Here is a 12242-nt window from a genome sequence, read left to right on the forward strand (position 1 = left end):
TGTTGTTCCGTCTTTTGAGGGGATCCAAGTGTCGTGTGGAAAGAAGCGCATGCGCAGATGTAGTCTTAATTAATGGAGTTAAATTAGACAACAGGTGTTCTCTGAATGTATGGCGGTGGGTGTACAACTGAAATGAGAATACAAATTGTAAGTACTGTAATGAAATCTTGAAATATTTTTCTCGCAATTTTTGATTCATTTCGTAGTTTCCTCCCCATTTCCAACTTTTGTTAATGTTTTTGCACATTTTCTGATTTCTTCAATCAATTTCGAAACTACTGTGAAGTAAAAACATGCAAATTTTTATTGAAGCTTTGTGCAGGTGTTGGACTTAATTACTGGCATAAAAGTACAGAGGGGAACCGGGAAAAAAAACATGTAAAATATAATATAATTTATAATTTAATTTGAAGCTAAAACATATTAATTAGCTGTTAATAAGAATCTAAATTAATTTTCATGTAAGCATAAAGTACAATGCAGTGTATTTTATCTTTTTTTTTTTTTTTTTTTCAAATAGTTATTTAGTCTGGAGACCTTCTATTATCCGTTTTCCTTCGCTGAAGTGCACAACTATCTACATAAATCCGCTCAATGGGCTATGTTGCCATGTTTGCTCCAGACAAACGCTCCTGAATTGTGCGCTGCGGTTTGCAGAGTGGATGCAGGATGCGAGGATGTTTGTGTCTCCTCTGTGAAGAGGAGGGGAGTGCACTCTGATTGACGTCAGCTTGTTTTGTGCAGACGGACAATGAGCAGCTGTGTGTACAAATTTACAGAACAAACCCGGGCCTGAAATCCCGGCATCGCTGCTGCTGCTATTTATGCATCGATAGAAGAGATGCGACGCTGCTGTTTCTGCATGCTGCCTTTTTCACTCAGGTAAGTGAGGTTTATGTTGTTACTTTGTCTCTGATCGCAACTCGTTTCGATGTGATGCTCATGGATAATTCAGAGATACAGAAGCGCCGCTGGGCTTCCGCATAATGAGTCTGTTTATTCTATAAAAAATACTCCCAATTAAGACATTCTACGATCACTAATGATAAAGAAACAAACAAATGTAGTTTTTAAAGGTGACTCTGTTCGGTATTGAGGCTTAACAAAGGACGGTTTGGTGAAATCGCATCATAACCCATCTGATTAACAGGAGTCGTGACGCGCGAGCTGCAGATGACGCTCCTCGCGCAGCAGGGGAAGCCCGAACTGCAGGAAAAGGGGGCGCCATTTTTAAACCAATAGCTAAACATTTAAGGCAAGATACTGCTGCAATTAATGGTTGTGTAATAATAATAATAATAATATATATATATACATTTATATATATATATTTACAGAAAAGCTTCCCTTTACTACACATATCTGATCTTGTCTTTTTTGTTCAGAGTATTTTAAATATATAGCGAGTATAAATAAAATTAAAGCTGCGGAGCAGCGTCGTGCGGCCCTCGCAGCAAGCGCCGCTCCGGCTCACTGGCCACCGCGGAGTTCCAGCCGCCAGCCGCACGCTCGCGCCGCAGCAGGAGCTGTCACGAACCTTCCCCGCCCGATCGCCCGCCAGACACACATGAAAGCGTTCGGCAGCGCTCCCCGACAACTCACAAAATATCTGGCGCAGATCGGTCCATTTACGGCGGAGATATAGCTGATGGATTAACCTAGGGGGCACAGTGGAGTCAAATTACATTTCAAAACTTTTGAGCTCTTTAAAGGTTACCACAGGTCTTACATTTCAAGTTTGGTTCCAATCGGCTCATCCATGTGTGATTTAAAGACAATCGTATGAATATGGCGAGGGTCTGATATTCGCCATTTGGCCACGCCAACACTGTTCAACCAGCATTGACAGATGTCATCACCTTATCATTTTAAGTGAGTTTGCACTGGATTAAATCCATATGCTCGGGTCTGATATTGTATTTTATCAGACCCGAGCGGCGTTAGAGGTCACTTCGGCATGCCGCCACGCCCACCTGCTCCATCAAAGCCGGTCGGGGCTGGAATCCAAAATACACCAGAAAGTCTTCTGTGTCTGGAAAAACTTTCAAGTTGATTAGGTCAAAGGTGTAAGATAGCGACCGTTCCCAGTAAAACATGACACTTCCTGTTCTCAGGGGGCGTGGCCTGAGTGATGTCATCATTTGACCACAGGGTCTTTTGGGTCAACCCATGATGATCAATCACTGAAAGTTTGGTTCCTCTGAGAGTTTTACTGTAGGAGTTATAAGAGTTTTATGTTTCATGGCGAATAGTCAAAGTTTGACACATAGCCACGCCCACATACTTTGAAGTACGACAATTCCTTTGATAACTTTTCACCTTTCATGCCTCAAGTGTGTGCTGAGCGATTTTGAAGTCTGTATCTGAAAAACTGTAGGAGGAGTTCGATCAAATACAAAGGCTGTAAACATCAAAAATGGGGTCAATTTTGGAACTTTATTCCAAAATGGCCGACTTCCTGTTGAGTTGAGACCATGGCTCCAAGAGACTTTTTGTACATCAGGACAATATACAGATGTGTAAGAAGTTTTGTAATTATAGGTTAAAGCATGGCTTGGGCTGGTCATTTAAAATTTTCTAGGGGGCGCTATAGAGAAATTAGGCCACGCCCACCAAATTTTATTATGGATTCCTGTCTTGGGGTGGATAAAGATCCATCCTAGTGAGTTTGGAGAAGTTTGGCCCAAAACTGTGGAATTCAGAGCCAACCGTATGACAGCGGCGTTAGAGGTCACTTAGCCACGCCACGCCCACCTGCTCCATCAAAGCCGGTCAGGGGCTGGAATCCCTTATAGAGCCACATGTTTCCTGTCTGTTAACACAGTTTCATGTTGATTAGGTCAAAGGTGTAATATAGGGACCGTTCCCAGTAAATATGACACTTCCTGTTCTCAGGGGCGTGGCCTTAGTGATGTCATCATTTGACCCCAGGGTATTTTAGGTCAACCCATGATGCTCAATCACTGAAAGTTTGGTTCCTCTGAGAGTTTTAGTGTAGGAGTTATAACTGTTTAGAGTTTAGTGGCGAGTTGGTGAACTTTGACCCCGCTAGCCCCCTTCAGCATACTCAAAAAGTCACCGTTTGATAACTTTTAATCGGCCATGCCTTATGATCAGACTGACCGAGTTTGAAGCCGATCAATCGAAATCCCTAGGAGGAGTTCGATCAAATACGAAGGTGTAAACGGCAAAAATCGGGTCAAAATGTGACCTTCGATCCAAAATGGCCGACTTCCTGTGATACTTGGACTATGACAATAATTGTAAATTCTGAGCGTCTTGGGGAGCTCTACAACTGTACCAAATTTCAAGTCTCTACGACAAAGTAAGTGAATAGAAAAGGGTCTTTTGAAAATTGCTAGGTGGCGCTGTTGAGCCATTTTTTTTTGGCGATTTTTGCGTCGACCTTAAAATCGTAAATTTTAAACAGTCTCTATGGGCCATGCCAAAGTTTGGTGAGTTTTTGAATATGATAAAGCCTCCAAAAAGGCTCATTTGGGGGAAGAATAATAAGAATAATTAAAGCTGCAAGCAGCCTCGTGCACCCTCGCAGCAGCGCTACTCCGGCTCGCCCGGCCAGCGGAGTTACAGCAGCTTGAGCTCTCGCACCGTTTCCAGGCAGCGCCCGCTACGCATGGCCAGCCCGCCACGACACACGCGAATGCGTTCGGCAGCGCTTCCCGACGACTCACAAAAAATCTGGCGCAGATCGGTCCATTTACGGCGGAGATATAGCGGATGGATTGACCTAGGGGGCGCAGTGGAGTCAAATTACATTTCAAAACATTTGAGCTCTTTAAAGGTTACCACAGGTCTTACATTTCAAGTTTGGTTCCAATCGGATCATCCATGTGTGATTTAAAGACAATCGTATGAATCTGGCGAGTTTCTGACATTCGCCATCTGGCCACGCCCACACTGTTCAGCCAGCATTGACAGATGTCATCACCTTATCATTTTAAGTGGGTTTGCACTGGATTAAATCCATATAAAAAACAGAGAAAAGTTAGACATACTGCAGGAAAAAATGGTGACTTTCTGTGGGTAGTGGGTGGGGCTAATGAACTAATCATTCTATCCAGGCAGCAGCAGCGCACATCTAAAGTCACCAGGTTACTCAGAATCCATCCAAACACAGAACAGATGCTTAGAACAGATAATGTGCCAAACTTTCTCCAGCTGAACAGAAACAAAACTGAAGTTATTATCTTTGGACCTAAAGAGGAACAATCTAGAGTCAGTGCAAAGCTTCAGTTATTACAACTAAAATCAGCAATCAGGCCCGAATCCTGGGAGTAGTGATGGACACTGACCTGAACCTTCATAGCCACATAAAGACAGTCACAAAGATGGCCTACTATAACCTGAAGAACATTTCCAGGATTAAAGGACTAATGTCTCAGCCAGATCTAGAGAAACTCATCCATGCGTTTATCTTCAGCCACATTGATTATTACAACTGCGTCTTCACAGGTCTGTCCAACCAATCAAACAGCTGCAGCTGATCCATAATGCTGCTGCTCGTGTTCTCACTAAAACCAGGAAGATAGAGCACATAACACCAGTTTTAAAGTCCCTCCACTGGCTCCCTGTAGCTCAAACAATAGACTTTAAAATACTGTTGTTAGTTTATAAATCACTGAATGGTTTAGCACCACAATACATTAAAGATTTGCTGCTGTTGTATCAACCTTCCAGACCTCTCAGGTCTTCTGGTTCTGGTCTGCTCTACATCCCCAGAACCAAATGAGGAGAAGCAGCATTTAGCATCTATGCACCACAAATCTGGAACAAACTTCCAGAAAATTGTAAAAGAGCTGAAACACTGACTTCCTTTAAATCTAAATTAAAACCCACTTGTTTAGAGTTGTATTTGAAATGTAATAAATTGCAAATGTATTGACAAAACCTGACTTGATGTTTTGTTTTGATTGTTGATTCTATGTTGCATTGTGTTTTTGTCTTTGATTTGGTGTAAAGCACTTTTAAATGCCTTGCTGCTGAAATGTGCTTTCTTTAACTAGGAAGAAAGTAAACAGATCTCAAAGCAAAAATTAATCCCTTAAAGCTCACATAAATGCTGAAGAGCCATGGCATTAAAATTAAAATTAATTTAAACTCTAATTTAAACTCTAAGAATGAGTTTAAAGTTCATTCAAATCATTGATTTTTATTTGATTTGATCAAAATCAAAACAAATTTTGTTTTGATTTCAAACAAAATCCGATTTGAAAAAATAAATAAAAAATTCACTGTGAAAATGTCAAATATTTACAAAAATATTTTTATAATTTAGAATTACAATATATACTGTAAATTTCTTAAACTGATGTAAAAATATTGCAAACAACAGTTTTACAACATTATTAGCATGAAAATTAAGGCAATTCTTCATTCGTTTCTATGCAATTTTTGAAAAAAAACATCATAAGTCAAAACAAGGGAGCTGCGTTAGCTTGACTGTCAACCGTCATATTCAACCCATCGAGTGGGGGATGGAGCGTGCGTGCGTGCGTGCGTCGTGTGTGCTAAAGATCGAGCCAGAACCGCACACAGTAAAAATCTCTGCTGGGATCCAAACCGCTCTTAGAACTACGGAGGTTCAAATTCTGCTTATTCATTTTTAGCTTACAGAAAAGCACCAAATAAACAAAACCGAACTGAGAAATAAGATTTAAGCTTTGGCGTGCGCTTCATTACAAGATGTTTCGCTGGGATGCAAACCGCTCTTAGAAGTACCGGAGGTTCAAATAAAAAAAGCGAACTGAGAAATAAGATTTAAGCTTTGGCGTGCGCTACGTACAAGATGTTTTGACAGAGAATCTTTTTTTTTTCTCCACAATTTTGTTAATTATAAAGATGATTCAATAATAAAAATATCAGAAATTCTTCTTTTCTTACTTCAGGGAAAATTAATAAGCAGAGTGCAGCTGCAGGCGCTGCTCTCTCCGATAAAATCCTGCATGCTTCTGTGCACGTAGATAGCTTAGCTGCGTTAGCTTGACTGTGAACCGTCATATTCATATTCTGTTCTCTAGTGCTAACAAGTGATATAAACGCAAATATAGGAGATGGAAATGTATACTTACATAATAAAAACGCACATGCAGACGGGATTAAGGAAGGATTGATCGTTAATGTTATCCGTGGAGGCTATTTTTATCCCAACGAGCCAGAAGAAGTATCGAAAACAACGTAACTGTGGAACTACAAAATACACAGATGCATCTTTGGGAATTGCAGTGGTAAAAATGTACACATAGTCATGTATGGCGTGATAGTGACACCAAGTGGTTAATATCGCCATTACAGCACCTCTCTCATACTGTGTAATTCTCGCCTTATTCATGCGTGGAGTAACAGTGACACCAAGAGGCCGATATGGGAATTGCATATATTTTTTTCTAAAAAATCTAAAATTACAGAAAATCCGTTGAATTTAGAATATGGCTCCAAGAGACATTTTTGTTCGTCCTGAAAAGATACACATATGTACCAAGTTTGGTAATTCTAGGTTAAAGCATGACTTGGGGCTCATCATTTAAAATTTTCTAGCGCCATAAATACATTAGGCCACGCCCACCAAATTTTATTATGGATTTCTTTCAGGAGGTGGATAAAGATCCATCCTAATGAGTTTGGAGAAGCTTTGCCCAAAACTGTGGAATTCAGAGCCAAACGAATGACAGCGGCATTAGAGGTCACTTCGCCACGCCGCCACGCCCACCTGCTCCATCAAAGCCGGTCGGGGCTGGAATCCAAAATACACCAGCATGTCTTCTGTTTCTGGAAAAACTTTCAAGTTGATTAGGTCAAAGGTGTAAGATAGCGACCGTTCCCAGTAAAACATGACACTTCCTGTTCTCAGGGGGCGTGGCCTGAGTGATGTCATCATTTGACCACAGGGTCTTTTATGTCAAACTATGATGATCAATCACTGAAAGTTTGGTTCCTCTGAGAGTTTTAGTGTAGGAGTTATAAGAGTTTTATGTTTCATGGCGAATAGTCAAAGTTTGACACATAGCCACGCCCACATACTTTGAAGTACGAGAATTCCTTTGATAACTTTTCATCTTTGATGCCTCAAGTGTGTGCTGAGCGATTTTGAAGTCTGTATCTGAAAAACTGTAGGAGGAGTTCGATCAAATACGAAGGCTGTAAACATCAAAAATGGGGTCAATTTTGGAACTTCATTCCAAAATGGCCGACTTCCTGTTGGGTTGAGACCATGGCTCCAAGAGACTTTTTTGTACATCAGGAGAATATACAGATGTGTAAGAAGTTTCGTAATTATAGGTTATAACATGGCTTGGGGCTGGTCATTTAAAATTTTCTAGGGGGCGCCATAGAGAAATTAAGCCACGCCCACCAAATTTTATTATGGATTCCTGTCGGGGGGTGGATAAAGATCCATCCTAGTGAGTTTGGAGAAGTTTGGCCCAAAACTGTGGAATTCAGAGCCAAACGTATGACAGCGGCGTTAGAGGTCACTTCGCCACGCCGCCACGCCCACCTGCTCCATCAAAGCCGGTAGGGGCTGGAATCCCTTACAGAGCAACATGTTTCCTGTCTGTTAACACAGTTTCATGTTGATTAGGTCAAAGGTGTAATATAGGGACCGTTCCCAGTAAAATATGACACTTCCTGTTCTCAGGGGGCGTGGCCTTAGTGATGTCATCATTTGACCCCAGGGTATTTTAGGTCAACCCATGATGCTCAATCACTGAAAGTTTGGTTCCTCTGAGACTTTTAGTGTAGGAGTTATAACTGTTTAGAGTTTCGTGGCGAGTTGGTGAACTTTGACCCCTGCTAGCTCCCCTTCAGCATACTCAAAAAGTCACCATTTTGATAACTTTTAATCGGCCATGCCTTATGATCAGACTGACCGAGTTTGAAGCCGATCAATCGAAATCCCTAGGAGGAGTTCGATCAAATACCAATGCTGTAAACGGCAAAAATCGGGTCAAAATGTGACCTTCGATCCAAAATGGCCGACTTCCTGTGATACTTGGACTATGACAATAATTGTGAATTCTGAGCGTCTTGGGGAGCTCTACAAGTGTACCAAATTTCAAGTCTCTACGACGAAGTAAGTGAATAGCAAAGGGTCCTTTGAAAATTGCTAGGTGGCGCTCTTGAGCCATTTTTTTTGCAATTTTTACGATGACCTTAAAATTCAAAATTTTTAAACAGTCTCTATGCGTCCGCCAAATTTGGTGAGTTTTTGAATATGATAAAGCCTCCAAAAAGGCCTCTAAATAGGGGGGCAGAATAATAAGAATAAGAAACAGTACAGATACAATAGGCCTTCGCAGCGCTTTGCTGCTCGGGCCTAACAATACAGATACAATAGGCCTTCGCAGCGCTTTGCTGCTCGGGCCTAATAAAATCCAAAACAGATTGAAAGAGAATCACCCAACTACCTCCATCTCACAGTTTTTACAAATAATAGAAAAATAGATTGAGCAGTTAATTTCTTATCTTAATATTTAAATTCATTTATGTGGCATATGCAACGTTTGCAGAGTTATTTTATTATCAGGCCAGCCAAATAAAAGTTGCTTAAAAACACAAATATCTTGTGTAATTTTGAAAATATCTACTTAGAAAATTTGTTGTAATTTTTAACCACAATTTTATTTCTATTTTTAGAAATCAAAATAGAAATAAACACAATTTAGCAAAAAGAAGATGTAAAATATATTTTTTAAATATCCAACTTGATAAGAAGCAGGTCTGCATATAGAAAAAACCCCTGAAAATCTGTTTAAAAAAACTGAGTTTCTTATTTAAGTTTATAAGCAATAGATGGTTCTTTTTAATGTTACAAGTCATTGTGAAAGGTTCAGAAAACTAATAAATTTACCTCTATAAACCTCAATTAAATTTTAATTTTAAATGTACGTCACAAATATGCAAGAAAAAAAACAAGCAATTTTTTAGATTAATATCAGTAATTTTCTAGCAAAAACTTGGATAATTTTGAATTTCAAAAGTCAGAAACTTTTAGATTAGATTTTTTTTCTAGCAGATTTTCACCTTTTCAATTTCAGAAATGTCCTTATTTTTTCTAGAAAATTTCTGAGATCAGTTTCAAACTTTCTGATTTTTTTCTAGCAAATGTTCAATTTTTCAAGCCCAGAAATTTTCATTTGTTTCTGGAAAATTTCTGAGATTAATCAGAATTTTTGGGTGAAAATTTAGTCTTTTTTTTTCTACAATGTGTCCCAGTGTGTGTTCATGCTTTCATTTCTTCCCCAGGTCTTCTTAAAAAATGGAGGGCAAACGTTTGTGAGTACACCTCAGTATTTAATGGGTTCTAACACCAGCTGTAGCACTGATCCAGTCCTCCTCTCTTCGTAGCGGCTCCTCTGGAAAATACCTGGACCGCTTCATCCAGAACCAAGACTCATCGGTGGTGAACAAGTTCCAGAAGAGGTTCTGGAAAACCAAGCAGACGCTGATCAAAGTCACCGGGAAGAAAGAGGATGAACACGTGGTGGCGTCAGACGCAGACCTGGACGCCAAGCTGGAGGCGAGTCAACAGTTTTTTTCCTCAGAGCTTTAAACTTTTAATTATCACGTGACGTCACACGTCCGGTACCTCTGCAGTTGACAACATCTTAGAGGTCACCGTAGTAGTCATGGCAGTTGCTATGACAACAGTGAACTAGCCGCAATCTTAAAACTAGCTCTCGCCTCGTTCCTATCTCACTCATAAACAATATAAATACAACTGTTACTCGATTACATTTATTGAGTACTCAAAAATTTGTAATACTAAGATAAATATAAATGACATTTATTGTGGTACTCACTGCCGAACTAGCAAAATTAGCTTAGCTAATGTAGCTTTTAGTTGCTATAAACTAGGCTGGCATGTAGCCTACGTTTATACAGCTAGGTACTCTGATTGTATATTTAGCCAAGTTTTTTATTCACAAGTGTAAATTCAGTCGAAAAATCCCTTGCTTTGTGATTATTGAATTACTTTCAGTTACTATGTCTTTCAAAAAAGTGTAAGGCAATTCAACCACTCAGTGTTTTATCTAACTTCAATTACACAATGTTATAACTCCTGCTGATGTTACTAATATTTCACTGTATACTGTTCTTTATATACTTGTTCTTTGTTTTCTAATAATAATAATTAAACAACAACAAAACATGTACACAGGTGGGTAAAGTACCTGAAAATTTTACTCAAGTAAGAGTATCGCTACTTCTACTTTTACTCAAGTAGCCGCCAAAGAAATGACTCAAGTAAGAGTAAAAAACACTTCAATCAATCAATCAATCAAGTTTTATTTGTATAGCAAATTTCAGCAACAAGGCATTTCAAAGTGCTTTACATCATATCAGACACAAAAACACAATGCAACATAGAATCAACAATCAAAATACAACATTAAGTCAAGTTCCGTCATTAAATTTGTAATTGATTACGTTTCAAATACAACTCTAAACAAACTTGAGTCACTTGTCTACCAAGATGGTGCTGATCACTTCTGGTTCAGACTTGTGGGAACTATGTATTTCATTACTATTTAGTTACGTAAAAATGTTCATGTTTTTTAAATCTCATCGGCAGGTCTTCCACTCCATCCAGAGAACATGCATGGAGCTGCTAAAGGTCATTGAGCAGTACCAGAGGAGGATCTGCTGTAAGTCCAGAAACCTCAAAAATATCATATTGATGAAACTTAGCGTGTCAACCGGGGTATATTACTGTTCAAAATACCAGTAACTGAGCAACAGCAAAATAAAAAATAGGAACACTACAATACATTTTTTTTACTCTAGTGAAAGTAAGTAGCTTTTCCAAGAAATTACCTCAGGTAGTTTGGTAAAAGGCTACTTAAGTATTTTTTAACCAAGTACTGAGTCAGACATACCAGAAAATAAAGTTATGTGAAAATGCTAGTATTTTAAGAACCAGAGTTAAAATCACTTATCTAAATGACAAAATAATAAAATAAGGCAATATGTATATATATTTTTTCAAATCAGTTTCTTTCAGTAAAGAACTTATGAAACTTTAACAAAAACTGCAGATGTCTGACATGATTAAAACATGTTTGTTCTTTACTTAGTGAAGTTACTCACAGTGAGTAAAGTACCAGAAAGTTTAGTCAGAAGTAGCAATACTTCATAGTAAAATTAGTCAAGTAAAGGTAAAAAGAAATCATAATAAAAACACTCCTGAAAGTAAATATAATTATTTTCAACTCTGTTGACTAATGCCAACTTTTAAACATTTAGTTTGTTTTAAATTTGGTCATCTGGATTACTTTTGTTCCCATTCAAGACTCTTTCTGTGTTGGCTTATTAAAGTTTTAGTGGCTGGTTTTAATAGCAAAGACTGAAATCAGATGGGAATCAGTATTTTATTTTCCTAAAACAACATTTTTCATCCGTACTTCTCAGTCCTCTCTCAGGAGGAAAACGAGTTGGGTCGTTTCCTTCGCTTCCAGGGGTCGCAGGATAAAAGCCGGGCTGGGAAGATCATGCAAGCGACAGGGAAAGCTCTCTGCTTCTCCTCCCAGCAGAGGTAGCCATCACATATTCTGACAGTATACCCACATAAATCCCTTCCTAGATCATTAGATTTAGGGATATAAAATTTCCACAAAATCTTTCACATAAGATACAAGAGCCTAACATGGCGCAGATGTTCCCAAGGGCCAAAAACAAACAAATGTTGTACAGAAAAATTCAAAAAAATGTTCAAGAAGGCCACCACGATTGTCATGTAAAATGTATTTATTTTTGCAGTAAAATCACCAATTAGATGATTGGTGATGCTTGTCAACAAATCAGTTGACAACTGGTGTGAGACCTGCAAACAGCGAGTCCTCAGTTTCAGTTTTGGTGTCTGATTTTGCTTTGTAATGTCACTTTAAATTTGTACAAAAAGGAACAAAGTCAAAAACATATGGCAGTGGGTAACAATTTTTGGCAATAGTTGGTTTAATAGGCTCAAAAATGGTGGCCATCTTGAGAAATGGCCGTCATCCTGAAATTCAAGTGGCTAACCTGAGCGGTGAACATGCAATTTTCTTATGCTTGTATCCACATTAAAACATTTTTTTTTCCCACCAGGGGGTCCTTTTTGTGGGCTCTAGTGTCCCTTATCCAACAGTAGGCTGACAGGAAAGGGGGAAGGAGAGGGGGGAGACATGCAGCAGTTGAGGACTGAAGGCCTCCAAACATGGGGCGCGCTACCCTCTACGCCACCGGAG

General features: G+C 39.1%; 1 protein-coding gene across 1 annotated transcript in view; it reads left to right on the forward strand.

Annotated features, from left to right (window-relative positions):
• ica1 (islet cell autoantigen 1) overlaps nucleotides 1–12242 on the forward strand; it is a 22330-nt gene continuing 10088 nt past the window's right edge. Inside the window, exons 1-8 of the mRNA XM_044118302.1 lie at nucleotides 1–147; nucleotides 313–378; nucleotides 521–882; nucleotides 1151–1255; nucleotides 9262–9291; nucleotides 9364–9535; nucleotides 10592–10664; nucleotides 11428–11551. Coding sequence (XP_043974237.1) covers nucleotides 9275–9291; nucleotides 9364–9535; nucleotides 10592–10664; nucleotides 11428–11551 — 386 coding nt within the window. The 5' untranslated portion in view covers nucleotides 1–147; nucleotides 313–378; nucleotides 521–882; nucleotides 1151–1255; nucleotides 9262–9274. The remainder of the gene's footprint in view (nucleotides 148–312; nucleotides 379–520; nucleotides 883–1150; nucleotides 1256–9261; nucleotides 9292–9363; nucleotides 9536–10591; nucleotides 10665–11427; nucleotides 11552–12242) is intronic.

The sequence above is a fragment of the Gambusia affinis genome, linkage group LG05, assembly GCF_019740435.1.
Source record: "Gambusia affinis linkage group LG05, SWU_Gaff_1.0, whole genome shotgun sequence".
Classification (NCBI taxonomy): Eukaryota; Metazoa; Chordata; class Actinopteri; order Cyprinodontiformes; family Poeciliidae; genus Gambusia; species Gambusia affinis.